Raw genomic sequence first — 19,204 nt, 5'->3', positions numbered from 1 at the left:
CCAACATCTCTCCCAACTCAAATGCCAGCTCTCTGAGAGCAGAGATTTTTGTCTGTTTCATTCACTGCTGTGTCTCTAGCTCAAGCCTCAGGCCTGGCACACAGCCGGTGCTCAGTATTTTTTGAATTGATGAATGAATAAATGAGAGAGCTGTTGTTTATTAGTACCTCCTGGTGTTTTCCATTGGTCACTTCTTTTTTTTTTTTTTGAGACGGAGTCTGGCTCTGTCGCCCAGGCTGGAGTGCAGTGGCGCAATCTCAGCTCACTGCAAGCTCCGCCTCCCGGATTCACGCCATTCTCCTGCCTCAGCCTCCCGAGTAGCTGGGACTACAGGCGCCCGCCACCACGCCCGGCTAATTTTAGTAGAGACGGGGTTTCACCATGTTAGCCAGGATGGTCTCGATCTCCTGACCTCGTGATCCGCCCGCCTCGGCCTCCCAAAGTGCTGGGATTACAGGCGTGAGCCACCGTGCCCGGCCCATCGGTCACTTCTTACGCTAAGGTTGTCATCATTTTCCAGATGAGGGAACTGAGGCTCAGAGAAGGGACCAGTCCAGAGTCACACTTCAAGGCAGAGTACAACATAGTTGTTAATACACTATCTCCACTCCCAGGCCCTGGATGACTCAGTTTCCTTCCTCTCCATGCACCACCCTTCCCCTCCCCATCCCCGGCTCCAAGACTGAAGGGGGCGGCTGTGCCCTTGGTCCTGCCTGGCCCTTCCTAAGGGTTCAACTCCCACAATCTCATTAAAAGCGTTCTAGCCACCTAAGCCAATAGTGCTCAGGCCAGCTAATTGAGCCATCTGGGTCTGGGGTGGGGTTGGTATATGCTGGGCACGGGGGCTGGACCAGCTGGAGGGGAGAGAGATGAACCCATCCATTGCTGGGAAGCCCAGGCAGGAGCCAGGCATGTCCCCTGCCCCCAGGGATGGGAGAGACCTGCACCCCCAGCCTCTCTGCCTCAAGCCCCATATTCAAGGGCAGGAATACAGACAGTCTGAGCTTTGCAGCCTCATCGGGGGATGGTTATGAGCAGGCCTCTACAAACCTGGGTTCAAGTCCCAGCTCTACCACCTCCTGGCTCTGTGGCCTTGGGCAAGTGTCATTGCATCTCTCAGCCTCATTTACCACAGTGTAAATGAGGCTGCTGGCAGTACCTGCCTCCTAGGGCTGTTGTGAAGGCAAAATGCAGGTGTGCCTAAGTGCTGAGAAAACCAGTGACTAAGCAGGGGCGGGGAGGGGACAGCACCTGCCAGACTTTCACTTCAGCCTTTCACTGATCAAGGCTTTCACTTCAGCCTCGCTGGTCAGTTTAATGACGGATGTTTTGTGAGCACCTACTATGTGCCAAGCCCCATGCTGGGCACTTTTCACTCTTTGTGCTACCCTAGTAAGGAGGTTCCCATCACCATCTGAGAGGCTAAGTAAGTCACATATTGGTCCTCACCCAGGCAGCAGCAGAGTCTGAGATTGCAAATCCAGACCTGCCTGGCTTTCAGTTGAGGACGTCCCCACCAGGGCCTGTATAGCCTCCAGTTAACATTGGGAGGCCAGGCGGTTTCAGGCCTCTACGGGGGTAAAGGATGGGCTGGATCAGAGCCCAGGTGTGTGCTGTGCAGGCTGGGAGGGTGGATGTCCCAGGTAGGTCACTGTCTCCCTTCCCTGGTTGGGATCTGATCTTCCAGCCACAGCCCAGGAAATCTCTGGCTTTCGAGGCTGCACAGCACCAGCTTCCCCATCCCACACGTTTCCCTCTGGGCTGATAAGAGCAGACAATCCCCTGATAATGGTGTTTGCACAGTCCCTAATCGATTTAAATAGCCACCCTGATTTGTGTGTTAACATGCAGGCAGTAAGGGCACGGTGCCAGCCTGCAGAGCCTGCCCCCTACCCCTATCTCCCCAGAGCTTCCACTGTCCCAGGCAGGTCCCAGAAATCAAGGAAGGCAGAAGCACGAAAAGGTGTTGAGTTAATAAACACAGACACACGTGATGCAGCATTGGGAAGCAAAATCAAGCTAAGGGGGTAGGCGGGAAAGGCCTCTCTGAAAAGGTGACGTTTGCACAGAGACCTGAAGGAGGTGAGGGAGGGGCCGTGCAGAGATCTTGGGGAGGGGCATCCAAGGCACAGGGAAGAGCAAATGCAAAGGCCCCGAGGTTGGCACGTGCCTCGTGTGTTTGGGGAACAGAGCGAAGCCATTTTGGCTGGAGGAAATTGATCAAAGGAAAATTGTGGCAGCCCAGCAAGGCACTGGAAGCAGATGTTGTGGGGCCGTGAGGGCCGTGGTCTGGATATGGGGTCATGAGAAGCCATTGGTGAGTTTCCCACAGGGAGTTGACATCATCTGATGCTGCAGGGAAGATGGCTGGGGGTGGGGACAGCCAGGGAGGAGGCGCCTGCCATGGTCCAGCCACGTGAAGATGGCAGCCCAGACCTAAGGGCGGCCCAGACCTGGGTGGAGCAGTGGAGGTGGTGATGAGTTGTCAAATTCTGGAGGAGCTGTGAAAGGTGAGCTGCCAGAATGTGCTTCCAGGTTGGCTGTGGAGGTGAGAGAGAATTAGCTTGACTCCAAGGTTTCTCTCTTGAGAGATGGAAGGGATGAAGCTGTCATTCACAGAGATGGAGAGAGGTCATCGGCAGAGCAGGCCTGAGGGAGATGCTTGAGATGGCCGCTGGTGAGCTAAGGAGAGGTGTTGAGCAGGAAACTGGAAATCTAGGTCTGGAGGCAGGGAGAGGCAGCTGGAAATAGCAATCTGGGGGTCCGGCCGGGCATGGTGGTTCACACCTGTAATCCCAGCACTTTGGGACGGTGAAACCCTGTCTCCACTAAAAATACAAAAATCAGCTGGGCATGGTGGTAGGCGCCTATAATCCCAGCTACTGGGGAGGCTGAGACAGGAGAATTGATTGAACACAGGAGGCAGAGGTTGCAGTGAGCCAAGATCGCCCCATTGCACTCCAGCCTGGGTGGCAGAGTGAGACTTCCTCTGGAAAAAAAAAAAAAAGAAAGAAAGAAAGAAATCCGGGGGTCATCTGTGTCAAGATGAAGCTCCTTATCTCCCAGGCTGGCTGAGCACCCCCAGGGGCTGAGTCTCCCGTGTTTCCAGGCTGGGGAGGAGGAAGAGCCAGCAAGGGAGGCTGGGATGGCACTGCCAGGGAGATGGGGGGAGAACCAGGGAGGTCGGGGGAGAACCAGGGAGGGCTTGCAGGGGCCAAGAGGAGGATGTGTTTCCAGGAGTCTTGGGGGTCGACTGGGAACAGCCACCGAGTGGACCAGCAAGGTGGCCAGTAAAGGGACCTTCGGATTTAGCCACGTGGAGGTCATCAGCCACTGTGACACGCACATCGTTGTCGTGAGTGAGTGGGTGAACAAGTGAAGGCCGTAGGAGCCCTGAGCTTTTGTTCCATGTGGAGAAGGGGGAGGAAGCATTTGGGTTGTGAGTTGGCCCTTAAAGGAGCAGAGTCCTCCGTGGACCTTGGGAGAAGCCTTCCGGGCAGAGGGCACAGTGAGTCCAGAGGTCGGGGATGAGGTCAGAGAAGTCCCAGGCTCGGGTCGTGGCCCGTCCTGTGGGTGGAAGTGGAGTCTGGATCTGACTGAGCTGGAAGGCGGTAGAGACAGGACTGGGACCCAGGACCAAAGCCCATGGATTTGCCCTCAGTGCATTCACTTGGCCCCTCAGCCACGCCTTCCATCTCCATGCCAGGCCTTTGAGGTGGGCAGGGAGGGGTGAGAAAGTCCCAGCTGGGTGACCTCTGGGGAAATGGAAGCCCCCACGGGCCCAGAGACTACCTCAAGTTCCCCCGTGAGTCAGGGTAGCCTGGGGTGAGCCGTCTCCCATCCCTCTCCTTGTCCCAGTGTTCTGCGGGGAAGGGTGGTAACCAAGCCGAAGCTGCCCCCAGGGGGAGCCGGCTGCCAGCTGCCACCACCCCAAAGCTGGGACAAAGAGGCTTCTGTGTGCCTGTCTGCCACCCCTGCCCCCATTAAAGCAGCCTCAGACAGCAGCCTGGAGTCATTGCCACCGGCAGAGGCCGCAAGATCACGGAGCCAGGGGGAGGGCTCCTGGTCTCCTAAAATGATTCCTGACTTCTGTCCAAAGCACACATCCCTCCCTGCTGGGCAGCCTGCGGGCGCCAAGCCTTGGCCATTGGACAGATGGCAAGACTGAGGCTCAGCAGAGAGCTCACAGGAGCTGCGTTGGGGGGATGCTTGCTGTGTCGCGGGACCCACCGGGCCCTTTACCCAGCAGCCCATTTTATTAACTTCTCATAGTTAAGGGAGGTAAATGTCCCCATTCTCCATACCTGGGTGCGAAGTCTCCCTAACCCTAACCCTAAGGTTGCATCATCCTGAATGACTCTAGTGAGTCTCTGGCTACTCACCAGCAGCCGTGCCTTGCCCCTGCCACCGTGTGACCTTGGGGAGTTCTTACCCTCCTCTGGAAGGTCAGGATGGGGTGGGGCCTGTTACTGTGGACATGAAGTGAGATTGTCCACTTTTTGAAAAACAGACTTTATTTTTTAGCACAAGTTTTCAACTTACAGAAGGATGGGGCAGATAGTACAGAGAGTCCCCATATGCCTGGGGCACGCAGTTTCCTCCATTATTCACATCCTAAATCTTACATTAGTGGGGCACATTTGTTACAGTGTGTGCCAGTGTTGATACATTATCATGAGCTGGAGTCCATGGCTTATTCAGATTGCCTTAGTTCTTCCCTAATGTCCTTCTTCTGTTCCTGGATCCCATCCAGGGTATCACATGGCCTTTAGTTGTCATGTCCCTTTAGGCTCCTCTTGTCCAGTTTTTTTTGTTTGTTTGTTTTTTGAGACGGAGTCTCACTCTGTTGCCAGGCTGGAGTGCAGTGGCACAATCTCGGCCCACTGCAACCTCCACCTCCCGGGTTCAAGCGATTCTTCTGCCTCAGCCTCCCGAGTAGCTGGGACTACAGGCGCGCGCCAGCATGCCCGGCTAATTTTTGCGTTTTTAGTAGAGATGGAATTTCACCATGTTGGCCAGGATGGTCTCAATCTCCGGACCTCGTGATCCACCCTCCTCGGCCTTCTAAAGTGCTGGGATTATAGGAGTGAGCCACCGCGCCTGGCTGACCTTGACGGTTTTGAGGAGTGCTAGTCAGGTATGTTGTAGGCTGCCCCTCTGTTGGTATCTGTCTGATGTTTTTCTCATGATTAGACTGGGGTTACGGGTTATGAGGAGGAAGAGTTCAGAGGTGAAGTGCCATTTTCATCACATCATAGCAAAAGTACAGACTGTCAACATGACTTATCACTGCGATGACTCTGATCCCATGGCTAAGGTAGCAGATGTCAGAGTTCTCCACAGTTAAGTTACTCTCGGCTGGGTGCGGTGGCTCACGCCTGTCATCCCAGCACTTTGGGAGGCACTTTAGGATTTGTGAGTGGGTCGCTTGAGCTCAGGAGTTCACTGGTCAGTCTGGACAACATAGTGAGACCCTTGTCTCTACAGCTGTAGTCCCAGCTCCTCGCGAGTCTGAGGTGGGAGGGTCGCTTGAGCATGGGAGCTCAAGGCTGTAGTGAGCTGTGAATGGCACCGCCACACTCCAGTCTGGGCCACAGTGGGAAAGTCTGTCTCAAAAAAACAACAAACAAAAGTTACTCTGCTCCCCCCACCCCGCCTTTTTTTTTTGAGATGAAGTCTTCCTCTGTCACCCAGGCTGGAGTGCAGTGACTCGATCACGACTCACTGCAGCCTCAACCTCCCAGGCTCAAGCAGTCCTCCCACTTCAGCCTCCAGCAGGACCACAGGCATGTGCCACCACACCTGGCGAATTTTGTTATTTTATATACAGACAGGGTTTCGCTATGTTGCCCAGGCTGGTACTGAACTCCAGGACTCAAGCAATCCTCCCACTGTGGCCTCCCAAAGTGCTGGGATTATAGGCGTGAGCCAATGTGCCCAGCCTTCCTCCCCTTTCTTTTTTTTTTTTTTTTTTTGAGACAGAGTCTCACTCTGTCACCCAGGCTGGAGTGTAGTGGCACGATCTTGGCTCACTGCTACCTCTTCCTCCCAGGTTCAAGTGATTCTCCTGCCTCAGCCTCCCAAGTAGTTGAGATTACAGGCCTACACCACCATGGTCGGCTAATTTTTGAATTTTTAGTAGAGATGGGGTTTCACCATGTTGGCCATGCTGGTCTCGAACTCCTGAACTCAAGTGATCCATCTGCCTCGGCCTCTCAAAGTGCTGGGATTCCAGGTGTGAGCCCTGCGCCCAGCCTCCGTCCTCATTCACACTGTGCTCTTTTTGGAAGGAGGTCTCTGTACACAGCCCACACTTAAGGAATGGGAAGTTATGCTCCCAGTGATGCACTTTTTAACACTTCACAAAGCCCCAGTACACAGTGTTAACCCAACTACTGTTTTCTCATCTGTATAATTTTTATTATTCTCATCTTTCTCATTATCTGTGAGGATTAAGTGTTTAGAATGATTAAGGAGATAAGATTCGGCCTAAGCGAAGCCTTGATGCCATTCAGGGATTAAAGGAGATAAAACATTTAAGGCGTTGGCACAGGGCCTGGTAGTTATAAGTGCTCAATAAATATCAGGTTTGTTTTTTTAAAAAAAGTAGTTGACATCTTAACCCAAAGTAAATGAGGGTGGATGTCTACACATAGACCTGTACACCAATATTCACTGCAGCAGATTCAAAACAGCCCCAAACTGGAAACAGCCCAAATGGCCAACCATGGCCAGGTGGATAAATGCATCATTGTACATCCAGATGGTGGGATACTCAGCCCTAAAAATGGTGAACCACTGCTGATCCGCATGACTGCATGGCCCACGCTAGAAACATTACACTAGTAAAAGAAGGCAGGCTCCAAAGAGCACCTACCATCTGAATCCGTTTAAATAAAGTTCTAGAATAGGCAAAATCAGTCTCTGCTGATAGGAGGCAGCTCTATGGTTGCATGGAACAGGGTCAGAAGGGAGCTTAGTGGGACAGGGGAGCCAGCTGCGGGGCTGGAAATGCCTTTTTTTTTTTTTTTTTTTTTTTTTTGAGATGGAGTTTTGCTCTTGTTGCCCAGGCTGGAGTGCAATTGCGTGATCTCAGCTCACCGCAACCTCTACCTCCTGGGTTCAAGTGATTCTCCTGCCTCAGCCTCCCGAGTAACTGGGATTACAGGCATGCGCCACCACACCTGGCTAATTTTGTATTTTTAGTAGAGACAGGGTTTCTCCATGTTGGTCAGGCTGGTCTCAAACTCCTGACCTCAGGCGATCCGCTTGCCTCGGCCTCCCAAAGTGCTGGAATTACAGATGTGAGCCACCGTGCCCGGCCTGGAAATGCTTTCTATCAGGGGTCAGCACACTATGGCCTGAGGACCAAAAACACTTGTAAACAAGTATTCTGGGAATGCTGTTGATGTCTGCCTTCACACTACAGCTGCAGAGTTGAGGGCCTGCAGTGGAGACTGCCTAGCCTGCAAAGCCCAAAATATTTACTGTCCATTTATGTGTTTATTTATTTATGAGATGGAGTCTCCATCTGTCGCCCAGGCTGGAGTGCAGTGGCACGAGCTCTGCTCACTGTAGCCTCTGCCTCCCAGGTTCAAGCGATTCTCCTGCCTCAGCCTCCTGAGTAGCTGGGACTACAGGTCCGCACCACCACACCCAGCTGATTTTTTTGTGTTTTTAGTAAAGACGGGGTTTCACCATGTTGGCCAGACTGGTATCAAACTCCTGACCTCCAGTGGTCCGCCTGCCTCAGCCTCCCAAAGTGCTGGGATTACAGGTGTGAGCCACCGTGCCCGGCCTGCCTGACCCTTTAAAGAAAGTTTGCCAACCTCTTATATTCTGTGTAGGTATAGAATCTCTATCTTAACCTGGGGGTTGGTCAGACAGGTGTGTCTATGCATAAAAAGGCTGTGAGCTGTGTAAGGCCTATGGCCTTTACTGTTTGTAGGTTATATTCAATTATAACATAAAATGAGCCAAGGTTTAGAGAGGGGAAGGGGCTTGTCCCCATCTCATCAGGAGCCCAGAACTCGGGGAACAAGGAACCTGGACTCTGAATCCCTTGCGAGGCCCCACCCTTATGACATCCAGTCACTTCTCCTCTGTAGCTATTTCTTTCATGAAGGCAGCATTCATTCATTCATTTATTTTTGAGACAGAGTTTTGCTCTTGTTGCCTAGCCTGGAGTGCAATGGCGAAATCTCGGCTCACCGCAACCTCCGCCTCCCAGGTTCAAGCCATTCTCCTGCCTCAGCCTCCCGAGTAGCTGGGATTACAGGTGCCCACCACCATCCCTGGCTAATTTTTTGTGTTTTTTGTAGAGACAAGGTTTCACCATGTTGGCCAGGCTAGTCTTAAACTCCTGACCTCAGGTGATCCGCCCACCTTGGCATCCCAAAGTGCTGGGAGGAGTGCAATGGTGCCAGCTCTGCAGCTCTGCACTGCGCTCCAGCCCAGCCTGAAGGCAGCATTTAGAGATGTCATTAGTCTGAGCTATGGGGACAGGACCTCGAGATACCTCAGTTGACCTCATTAAGCAAGTAAAGATGCTGAGGCCTAGAGTAGGCACAGTGTCACATAGCAATATGGTAGCAAGAGCTGAGGCCCCCAACACTTCATCTAGTTCTGTCGTAGCTCTTGGCCACATGGCCTTTTGTCCCTGCTGGTAGACAGAGGCAGTGCATACACAGCATCCCAAAGTATGCAGTAGGAGCTCTAATAATGCCATGGACCTGCTGCAGTACAGTTTAAGGACACAAAAGGGTGCTGGTTTTGGAGGCAGGTCGACAGGCCCCTTCCCATCCCACAGCTGCCATTTCCAGGCCACTTGACTGGGAGGCAGTGGTTCAACTTCTCCAGGCCTCTTTCTTCATCCAAGAAGGGATGACAAATGAGGCCATCTCAGGGGATGACAAGTGCCATGAAAGAAATGAAGCAGGGAGATGTGAGCGAGAGCAACTGCCCGGAAGGATGGCTTTAGCCAGAAGGGTTGGCTGACCTTTGCTCTGAGCAAGAAGGCCGAGGAGGAGCCAGCACAGGGGATCTGGAGTGGGGGTGGGGTGCTGGGTAGAGGAACAGAAAATCCAGAAGCCCTTCTCGGGCTTCCACCTCCCTCGCCTTCTACATCCCTGCCCCTGCCCCTGGCCTGGGTCCACCCTCCCCATCACAAATGAGCAAGACTGCCCACACCAGAGCAGGGCCACTGGGTGCACAGGCTCTGGGGCCTTGCTGAGTCCCAGCCACTTTATCTCAGCCCAGCCACTGTGTAGTGACACCCTTCAGCCTGTCCTTAGGCATCTGTGTGCCAGGAGGTGTAGCTGCCACCTGTCCCCACCTGCCCTTCCGCCCTTATCCCCAGGAACTTGCAGGTGCCTGCGTGAAGCTGTGCTGCCCCCACCCCCACCACCCCTCCCGTGCTTGGCACCTGTGATGGATACCACAGGGCCTCTGGAAAGTCTGCATCCAGTGGCTGCCCCTCACCCTGGGCCTGGACGTCAGGATTGCACATTCACAGTGACTTGCGTGCTTACTTTTTTCCCTTCAACCACAAGTCTCACTCACCCAGGAGGCATCCAGGGGCTTTTCTGCAGTCTCCACAGTACCCCCTGTCACCAAGGGGTTGAGGGCACCAGCAGAACTCAGAATCTCGGACAACCAGTTGACACAGCAAACCAAGTCTGGGAAGGGGTTTGTCTGAAGCCCCATGAGCCAGGGGGCCGCACGTGTCATCACTCACAGCTGCCTTTGTCCTCTGCTGGATTTTACAGCGTTCCCCCATAGACATGTGTTCAGTGTCTGACATGTTTCTGTCCCTAGAGCTTATCACACAGGAGGCCTTTGTGGAGTGTGGCTTAGTTGATTGACTCAATGACAGCAACAGTAATATGGCCTGAGGGCTTACTATGTGCCAAGCACTGCACTTAGTAGTGCTCTACTGAGTTCTGAATAGGTGCCAAGAGCTGGGATGCAGCCACAAACGAGACTAAAGCCCTGGCCATGGTGGAGCCAACCTCCTTGTTGGGGGAGAAAATAAACCAGCAAAAGAGCAGTCAGAGGTGCTGAGTGCTTGGAGAACAATATACATAGGAGATCGGAAATGCTGGAAGATGAGGTGGTTGCAATTTTCCATCAGGTGTCCAGGGAGGACATTTGAGTAAACATCTGAAGAGGTGAGGGAGTGAGCTGTGTTGCATCTTAGGAAAGAATGTTCTAGGCAGAGGGAACAGCAAATGCAAAGACCCAGAGGCATGCAAGGGAAAGGAGATAAAGTAGGCCTGGGCTGCAGCTAAAGAGGAGAGTGACGGGAGGCAGTAGGGGTGGAAGCCTCAGTTTCCACCTCTATAAAGTGGGAATAAAAAAGCTACCAACTTACAACAAATGGTGAGAATTCATCAAGATCTAGCCTGTAAAGCACTTGTGCTTGGCATTGAGAAAGTGCTCATAAAGGTTAGCATCATTCCCTTTTATTGATTTATTTTTTCAAGACAGAGTCTCACTCTGTTGGCCAGGCAGGAGTGCAGTGCATGATCTCGACTCACTGCAACCACCATCTCCCGGGCTCAAGCAATTCTCCTGCTTCAGCCTCCCGAGTAGCTGGGATTATAGGTGTGTGCCACCACACCCGGCTAATTTTTGTATTTTTAGTAGAGATGGGGTTTCACCATGTTGGCCAGGCTAGTCTCGAACTCCTGACCTCAGGTGATCCGCCCGCCTCGGCCTCCCAAAGTGCTGGGATTACAGGTGTGAGCCACGGCGCCCAGTCACATCATTCCCATTTTACAAGAGGAAACTGGGCACAGAGAGGCTAAATAACATGTGCAGCGTCACAGCTAGTGAGTGCCGGCACTGGAATTTGAGTCCAAATCTACTGAACCCTCAAGTGAGTGAATGGTGTTGGCGTCTCTGAGGGAACCCTACTCAAGTTCCGAGCAGATTGAGAACAGAAACAAGGAAAAGGCTGCTGGAGACCAAATGATCATGTTTATTGCTGATAAATGCTGGAGGGGTGGGGGTGGAGCAGCGAGGCTTCTATCTGCAGGTAAGGTACTTTCTTTGTTTTTTGAGACGGAGTCTCACTCTGTCGCCCAGGCTGGAGTGCAGTGGTGCGATCTCAGCTCACTGCAACCTCCGCCTCCCGAGTTCAAGTGATTCTCCTGCCTCAGCCTCCCGAGTAGTTGAGACTACAGGCGCATGCCACCACACCTGGCTAATTTTTGTGATTTTAGTAGAGACAGGGTTTCACCATATTGGTCAGGCTATTCTCGAACTCCTGACCTCAAGTGATCCGCCTGCCTCAGCCTCCCAAAGTGCTGGGATTACAAAGCATGAGCCACCGCACCTGGCCAAGGTACTTTCTTTCTAACACCAAACCCAGGAGGACATTGCTGCAGTTCCAGGCAGCACTGGTGCAGAGCAGGCTTTCCTTATATGGGGCAGAGAGAAGGGCACAGCCTGCTCCTAATAGGCAAAGGTTGAGCTGATCTGAGCATGCCCAGTTTATGCTCTCCAGACTCTCCAAGCACATGAGTCTTGGCATCTCCCCGAGCACAGCAAGTAACAGGCAGGAGGAGTGTTAAGCCTGAGGCTCCATCTTCAGGGAAGAAAACATCCCAACTAGAGAAGAAGGGACACCTTCCCCTCCTAACAAATGAATGAGCGGGCAAGTGAGTAAATGAATGAGTGATTCTGATTGGGGGGGATGCAGGCATGTCCCTTCACTCACCCTCTTGTCCACAGTTGCAGGGGCTCTCATTGCTGACTTCTTGTCTGGCCTGGTACACTGGGGTGCTGACACATGGGGCTCTGTGGAGCTGCCCATTGTGGGGAAGGTGAGTATGTTGACCTAACCATGTCCTCAAGAAGGAGGTTGGGCTGTATGGCCTTGAGTGAGTCCCCTTTCTTCTCTAAGACTGTTTCCCTATCTGAAAGATGGGAACCATCATTGCAGCCTGTCCCTCACCCCTGTCCTGCAAGACTAGAACAGGAGTCCCTTGGGATTTTGGAAGCAAAAGCATCAGGCTTGGGATGGTCCAAGAGTTTAGATACGTGCCTGCCTCATCAGAACCCCTGAATTTGGGGGTGGCTTGCTTTTCCATTGTCTCCCCTGCTGCTTCTTGCTGTTTTAACTGCATTTTATCCTGTATTAGTCACTTTTTTGGTTTTGACAGAAAATCTAAACTGGCTTAGGCAAACAAGGGTACTGATTCATGTAACTGAAGATTTCAGGGTTAGAGCCAAATTAAGGTATGGCTGCATCCAGTAGGACCAACAGACCACATTCTTCAGGCGCAGTCTTCTTCCATCTCTATCTCTACTTTCCCCTCATGAGGTGGCCAGTGTGCTTTCTCACCGCCCAGAGATCCATCCTTCCAGCTCCCAGGAAAAGAGAACTGTCCTCCTCCTCCCAGGAGAACAGCATTTCTCCTTCCCTGTAGTTTCCGCCAACTGAAGTCCCACGGCTCACTCCCATTGGCCCAGATTGGGTCACGTGCTGGGCCCTCAGGCAGTCACTGGCCAGAGGAAGGAGATGCTATGATTGGCCAGGCCTGGTCACATGTTCTTTCTCAGCCCGGGGCGAGGTCAGCCTTGTCAGAAAGAGCCTGGACTAAGGAGGGGAGGCTGTTACCCCAGAAGGTGCAGGGGGTCCAGAGGGTCCCACCTTTTACTTAGAGGGACCTCCTCAACTGCCTTGGGGTGGGGAGGAAGGGCAGAGGTTGTCTCCAAGCCCCCTTACAGCACAGGTAGGGAGACTGAGGCCCAGAGGCAGACAGTGCCAACCCAAAGCCCCTCCAGGGTCATTTCGGCTCATCTCCCCAAAGGCTGGATGGGGTCTGTGTCTGGCAGTGGGCCAGGTGGGAATGTTCAGGCATCCCAGGTGGAGGGAACTTAGGATCAAAGGCGGGAGGTGAGCCCAGGGTGAATGTGTTTAGGGGGCTGTGGAGAGCAGCTGACCACCTTAGGCTGACTGCTGGGGCTGTGTCCCCCTCAACTCCAGGCTTTCATCCGACCCTTCCGGGAGCACCACATTGACCCGACAGCTATCACACGGCACGACTTCATCGAGACCAACGGGGACAACTGCCTGGTGACACTGCTGCCGCTGCTAAACATGGCCTACAAGTTCCGCACCCACAGCCCTGGTGAGACACCCAGCTAGTGGTGGGCTGGGAGGGGGCCTTGGGGGCAGAGGCCGACCCCCAGGAGCCTTCTGGGGCTTATGTGTTTGGCTCCTTATGGTGTTTTAAAAGAGTTTTCATTCACTGTCTTCATGTAAAATCAGGAAACCTGACATGAAGATGGAGGTTTCCAGCTTCTCTTGCACAATCTGCTCTGGCCCCCCTGGGTGCATGTTCCCACCTGGCCTCACTGGGTGGGAGCTGAGCTGCAGCCACTGCCTTTGACAGGACGCGTCTTTCCAGTTTACCACCGTCCCCACTACTCCTTGCTTCCCTGCACCCAACCCACCTTGTTCATTTGTGTTACCTGCCTGGCAGGGCTTCTGGGGTTTTGCTACCGTGGCCTAGTGGAAAATGTCTAGGCTGTGAAAACAGGGGCTGCCTATTTTTAGAGGGACTGGTCCCAAAGTAAGTGATTTCACCACTCTGAGCCTCAGTTGCCTTATCTGTCAGGTGGAGGTAGGTTGGGGCCCGGTCCTGTTCCAGCACCTTAACACCCATTGGTTCTTCAGGCAGCCTCCCGTGGGTAGAGGTGGTGAGGACGTGTAGTGTAGTGGGTGCTATGGCACCCTGCCCATCCCCTTCCCTGGGGGTGCACCCATCCCCTGCTTCTGTGAGTGGTGGCTGCTGACAGCTCCCAGCTTCTCCAGGGATGGAGGGGAGGTCCCACCTGTCCCCTTGGGATAAGGCTGGAGCCAGTGACTGAAACGCCTCCGAGGCTAGTCCCTTTGCCTCTGAGTGGGTCTAATCTAAAGAGCCGTTAACACCTCAGAGCTCCTTGCAGGAACAGACTGAGACAGGATGCCACCCACCCCATCTTTGCTCACTCTTCCCCTGCCATGTCTTGCTTCCCTCCCTCCCTTCAAGGTTTTTTCCTGAAGAGGCTCCCTTGATAAGTCACATGCACAAGAACCTGTTTCAGGCTCCACTTCTAGGGAACCTGGGTGAAGGCATCATTCCCATTTTCCTGATGGGGAAATTAAGCCTCTAAGAGGCAGAGTCACCGACCCAGCCCATACTGCCAAGAAATATCGGCAGAGATCGGAACCCAGTTCCAGCTGACTCCGGTCTACATTCCCAGCCATTGCCATGCTTAATGCCATTATCCTATTACACCATTACGCCTGCTTCCTGAGCAGGAGGAAAGCCTGAAGCCCAGGGCAGCACCTGAGCTTGCCTGCGGCCCTGCAGGGGGTGGAAGAGAATCCTGGGTGCTTGCCCAGCGCAGGAGCCGCCCAGGAGCAGGTGGTGAGGGCCAGTTGGGGTGGGTTCCCCGTCCCAAGTGACAGCTGTGCCGGCCCCCCCCGCTCCCCAACCTGCAGAAGCCCTGGAGCAGCTATACCCCTGGGAGTGCTTCGTCTTCTGCCTGATCATCTTCGGCACCTTCACCAACCAGATCCACAAGTGGTCGCACACGTACTTTGGGCTGCCACGCTGGGTCACCCTCCTGCAGGACTGGCATGTCATCCTGCCACGTAAACACCATCGCATCCACCACGTCTCACCCCACGAGACCTACTTCTGCATCACCACAGGTGCGGCCACCAGTGGCGTGGAATGGGCTTTCCCCACCCCAGCCACTGCACCATCTTCAAGGTCAGGAGGGCAGAGATCACAGCAGGAGGTCACACAGTCCTTGCCCTCTGGGAATAGTCTCTCAGATCATGCATTTATTGAGCACCTACTGTGTGCCAGGCACTATTCTAGGTGCTGAGGACACAGTAAATGAGACAGACAAAGCCCTCTCCCTCGACTTCATGGCGTTGTGATTCCAGCCACCCATCATCCCGTATTTATTGAGCACCTACCACATGCCATGGTGCTTTGGGCGTAGGCTCCTGCAGCAAACAAAATAGCATGAATCAGCTGGGCGCAGTGGCTCATGCCTGGAATCCCAGCACTTTGGGAGGCCAAGGCGGGTGGATCACTTGAGGTCAGGAGTTGGAGACCAGCCTGGCCAACATGGTGAAACCCCATCTCTACTAAAAATACAAAAAAAAATTAATCGGGCTTGGTGGTGGGCACCTGTAATCCCAGCTACTCGGGAGGCTGAGGCAAGAGAATTGCTTGAACCTGGGAGGTGGAGGTTGCAGTAAGCTGAAATCGCACCACTGCACTCCAGCCTAGGTGACAGAGACTGTCTCAAAAAAAAAAAACAAAAAACAGAAAACACGGATCCTTGCCCTTGTGGCACTCACCATCTAGTGAGGGAGCTGGAACAAATGAATAAAATGTGTAGTGTGGCTAATGGTGCTAACTGCTATGGAGGAAAATAAAGCAGGGGTGGGAGAAGGAAGTGGGGGCTTTGCCTCTTAAATCGGATGGTCAGGGAAGGTGACACTTGAACAAAGACCCGAGGAGCTGAGGGACAAAGCTGTGCAGACCTCTGTGGGAGGCACTCTAGGCAGCAGGAACAGTAGGTGCGAAGGCCCTGAGGCTGGCCTTTGCTTGCTTGGTGTGTTTCCGGAATGGCAAAGAGGCTCCTGACTGGAGTTGAGGCAGAGCAATGGAAGAGGGAGAAGGGGGCAGAGCAGTGGAAGAGGGAGGAGAGAGGGGGCAGAGCAATTGAAGAGGGAGGAGAGAAGTGTGGGAGGGCCCTGAAGATAGATGAGCACAGATTAGAGCAAAGGTAACAGGAAGCAGCAGGCCAGAGGCAGGAATGTGCCCAGTGCAGTGGAGGAAGGGAAAGGAGGCCCACGTGCCATGCTCAGTTAGCAGCCAGTGCGCAAGAGGTGAGGTGAACTGGGAGTTTCTCTGGAGCCAGCTGGGCTGCTTTCAAGGTTAGGTGTATCAGGTGCTGTCAAGTCTAACTCAGGCCTAACTCTCAGCTTCTCCACATGTGCCTTTAGGCAACTCACAAACCTCCCTGGGGACCGCTTTTCTCCTTACAAAATAGGGCTGCAGCCCCCTCCTTCATATATCACCTTCTTAGGGCCATAGTGGGAATGGCAAATGCAGTGTTTGGCATATAGTAGGTACTTGATAAATTACAGCTACTATTTTTTTTCAGGTCTTTCTGGAAACAGAACTGAGAACCACAAAAAAACATTCTTTTTCATGTCCTCAATTTGTGCTCCTTGGAAGGCAGGTGGAGGGATTAGAATTCAGGCTATTTAGGAGATGGGTTAACTACTTAGGCAGGGCTGAGTTCCAATCCTGGTTTGGCCACCTGCTAATTGGGAAACTCTTCTCTAAGCCTCAGTGTGCTCATGTGGAAAATGGGACTGATATTAGTATCTACCTCATGGTGAGCTGGAAGGCTGTAAGATTGTGAGCAATATTTATTCAGCACCTACTCTGCGCCTGGCTGTATTCTAAGCACTGAGGATCAGCAGTGAAAGAACACGGTGTTTTGCATTTTGGGGATAATGTTCCAGTTAGGGATTGGGGGGTAAACAAACACAGAACAGGAAAATAGAGAATTAACGAAGATGGTTACAGGTTATCATAAAGGCTATAAAGAAATGAAAGAGGGTGGCCTGTCATGGTGGTTCACGCCTGTAATCCCAGCACTTTAGGAAGCCAAGGCGAGAGGACTGCTTGAGCCCAGGAGTTCAAGACCAGCCTATATAAGACAAGACCCCATCTGCATTAAAAAAATTGTAAATAGAGCCAGGCGCAGTGGCTCATGCCTGTAATCCCAGCACTTTGGGAGGCCGAGGCGGGTGGATCACGAGGTCAAGAGATCGAGACCATCCTGGCCAACATGGTGAAACCCAGTCTCTACTAAAAATACAAAACTTAGCTGGGCATGGTGGTGTGCACCTGTAGTCTCAGCTACTCGGAGGCTGAGGCAGGAGAGTCTCTTGAACCCGGGAGGTGGAGGTTGCAGTGAGCCGAGATCGCCCCACTGCACTCCAGCCTGGCCACAGAGTGAGACTCTGTCTCAAAATAAATAGATAGATAGATAGATAGATAGATAGATAGATAGATAGATAAAGGGTAATGTGAGAAACCTGGGGTGCTGCTTAAGTGGATGATCAGGGAAGGCTTCCTGGCAGAGGTAGCATTTGAGCTGAGTGATAAGGCCACCACAGTGCCTGGTATATAGTAAATGCTCAAATATAAGTAAGTGCCTGGTATATAGTAAGAAAGTAGATGAATATGGGGGTTGGAGGCCTGAGTGGCCCCAGACCCATTGGTGGGAGGCCCCCACTTCCAGTTCCTTGGCCGGTCCCTGTGTCCTATCCTGTACTGACTCACTCCTCATTGGGCCCCTCCAGCCCAGTGAAGGTCAGCTTTCTCCCAGTGTCCCCTTGACTACTCTCTCCCATTCAACCTCCCGCTGCCATTTCTACTGCAGGCTGGCTCAACTACCCTCTGGAGAAGATAGGCTTCTGGCGACGCCTGGAGGACCTCATCCAGGGCCTGACGGGTGAGAAGCCTCGGGCAGATGACATGAAATGGGCCCAGAAGATCAAATAACTTCTCCGAGCCTGCTACCTGGTTGCCAACCTTCCCTAGCCCCCAAACCGAAGCCATCTGCCAAATTCCAGCCTCTTTGAGCTGGCCCCTCCAGATGGAGAGGACATCTCCTGGGCTGGGCCCAGGTACCCCAGCCCACCCCTCATGACACAGAATACTTGAGCCACTGATTTTTCATTTCCTTTTTTTTTTTTTTTTTCCTCGGCCCCTCCTCAGCCACCTGAGCTGCTCTATCTGCAAGCCTGACTCTGCCAGCCTCCCCTGGTAGAGAGGAGGTTTACCCACTCCCTGCACGCCTGCCGTCCCTGCCCCGCTGGGCAGCCCTTCAGTGTGGCTGGCGTTGGGGCCAGTGAGTTGCCTCTTTCCCTCCTTGTCTGGCCCCAGTGGTCTGGGGAGCCCCCAGGCACACCTAAGCGTCGTGGAGCATTGTTCTGCCACAGCCCTGCATACTGACCCCCGGAGGCTGGGCAGGTGGACAGCCCCAGCCACCACCTTCAGCCTAGCCTGTCCCCCAAGGATGGTGAAGCTCAGCAGGGGTCTGAGGGTAGCCGGCCAGAAGAGGCTGGAACCTCCTGCTCAAGTCTAGACCCCTACTTCTCTGCTGCCCCCACCCTGCCAGAGCTGATGTTTCCAATACCAGGATGTCTTCACAGGGCACAGCCCCTGCAGAGCATCTTGGTCATTTGGAAGAGGACACGGTATCCCCTCTGGCCAGAGTATGTCAGAGAAGGAAGAGTAGGGCTTTTTTGTTTTGTTTTTTTTTAAAGGTGCTTGCTTGTTTAATGTAAATAATAGAAAGCCTTAATATCTTTTCTGTAACACGGAGTAATATTTTAATGTCATGTTTTGGATGTACATAATATATTTATAACAAAGCAGCAAGAGTCTACTTAACCTTGGCTGCCTCGTGGTGTTTCCTGGCTGGGTGGGGTGGGGGGTATCAAGGAGCCTGGGACGTGAGGCCCCACTCTCGCCCCATTCCCAGCTCCCCCCAACCCTGGCCTCAGGATGAGAGCTGTCACCTGAGACAGTGAATTAATGTTGACATCTGCTCCAAAGCCTTTTGGAGGGGATTGGGTGAGGACAGTGGTCTTTCCTGTTGATCATGATGATAAAGTAATGATGGCTGATCCCTATTTGTGACTTCCTTCAGCAAATATTCACCGGCACCTGGTGTGTGCCAGGCTCTGTCCTGTACACAGGTACAGCGGTGAAAGAACCAACAAAGACCTATCCTGGTGGAGCTGACCTCCTGGGAAAAGAGTCAATAAACAAATAAATGCACATGGAAATTCAGGTGGTGATTTGTGAAGAAAATCAAACAGGACAGAACCACAGTGGAAAAGCAGGGTCGGTGCTGCTTTGGCAGGGTGGTCATGAAGGGCCTCTGAGCTGAGACCTGGGGGAGGAGAGGAGGTCAGACACGAAATAAGTGAGGGAAGTGGCCTCTCGATGGGACAGCAAGTACACAGGCCCTGAGGCAAGAACAAGCTTGGGGCCGCGCGCAGTGGCTCACGCCAGTAATCCCAGCATTTTAGGAGGCTGAGGCGGACAGATCACCTGAGGTCAGGAGTTCTAGACCAGCCTGGCCAACATGGTGAAAC

At 53.1% G+C, this 19,204-nt stretch overlaps 1 protein-coding gene across 2 annotated transcripts in view; it reads left to right on the top strand.

Moving 5' to 3' along the window:
• The window catches only part of PEDS1 (plasmanylethanolamine desaturase 1), a 30,298-nt gene extending 11,406 nt beyond the window's left edge, over positions 1-18,892 (top strand). Inside the window, exons 3-6 of one of the 2 annotated variants that reach the window (XM_004062357.5) lie at positions 11,737-11,828; positions 12,995-13,139; positions 14,498-14,710; positions 17,479-18,892. In XM_004062357.5, the coding sequence (XP_004062405.1) occupies positions 11,737-11,828; positions 12,995-13,139; positions 14,498-14,710; positions 17,479-17,600 (572 nt within the window). In that variant the 3' untranslated portion in view covers positions 17,601-18,892. Of the gene's footprint in view, positions 1-9,358; positions 11,592-11,736; positions 11,829-12,994; positions 13,140-14,497; positions 14,711-17,478 lie in introns of those variants that run through there. The other variant, XM_063702256.1, reaches the window with a different exon arrangement.
• The last annotated feature ends 312 nt before the right edge of the window (positions 18,893-19,204 follow it).

This window comes from Gorilla gorilla, chromosome 21 (assembly GCF_029281585.2).
Source record: "Gorilla gorilla gorilla isolate KB3781 chromosome 21, NHGRI_mGorGor1-v2.1_pri, whole genome shotgun sequence".
Classification (NCBI taxonomy): Eukaryota; Metazoa; Chordata; class Mammalia; order Primates; family Hominidae; genus Gorilla; species Gorilla gorilla.
Note: the sequence above shows the minus strand (reverse complement) of the source record. Positions and strands in the feature narration are given on the sequence as shown.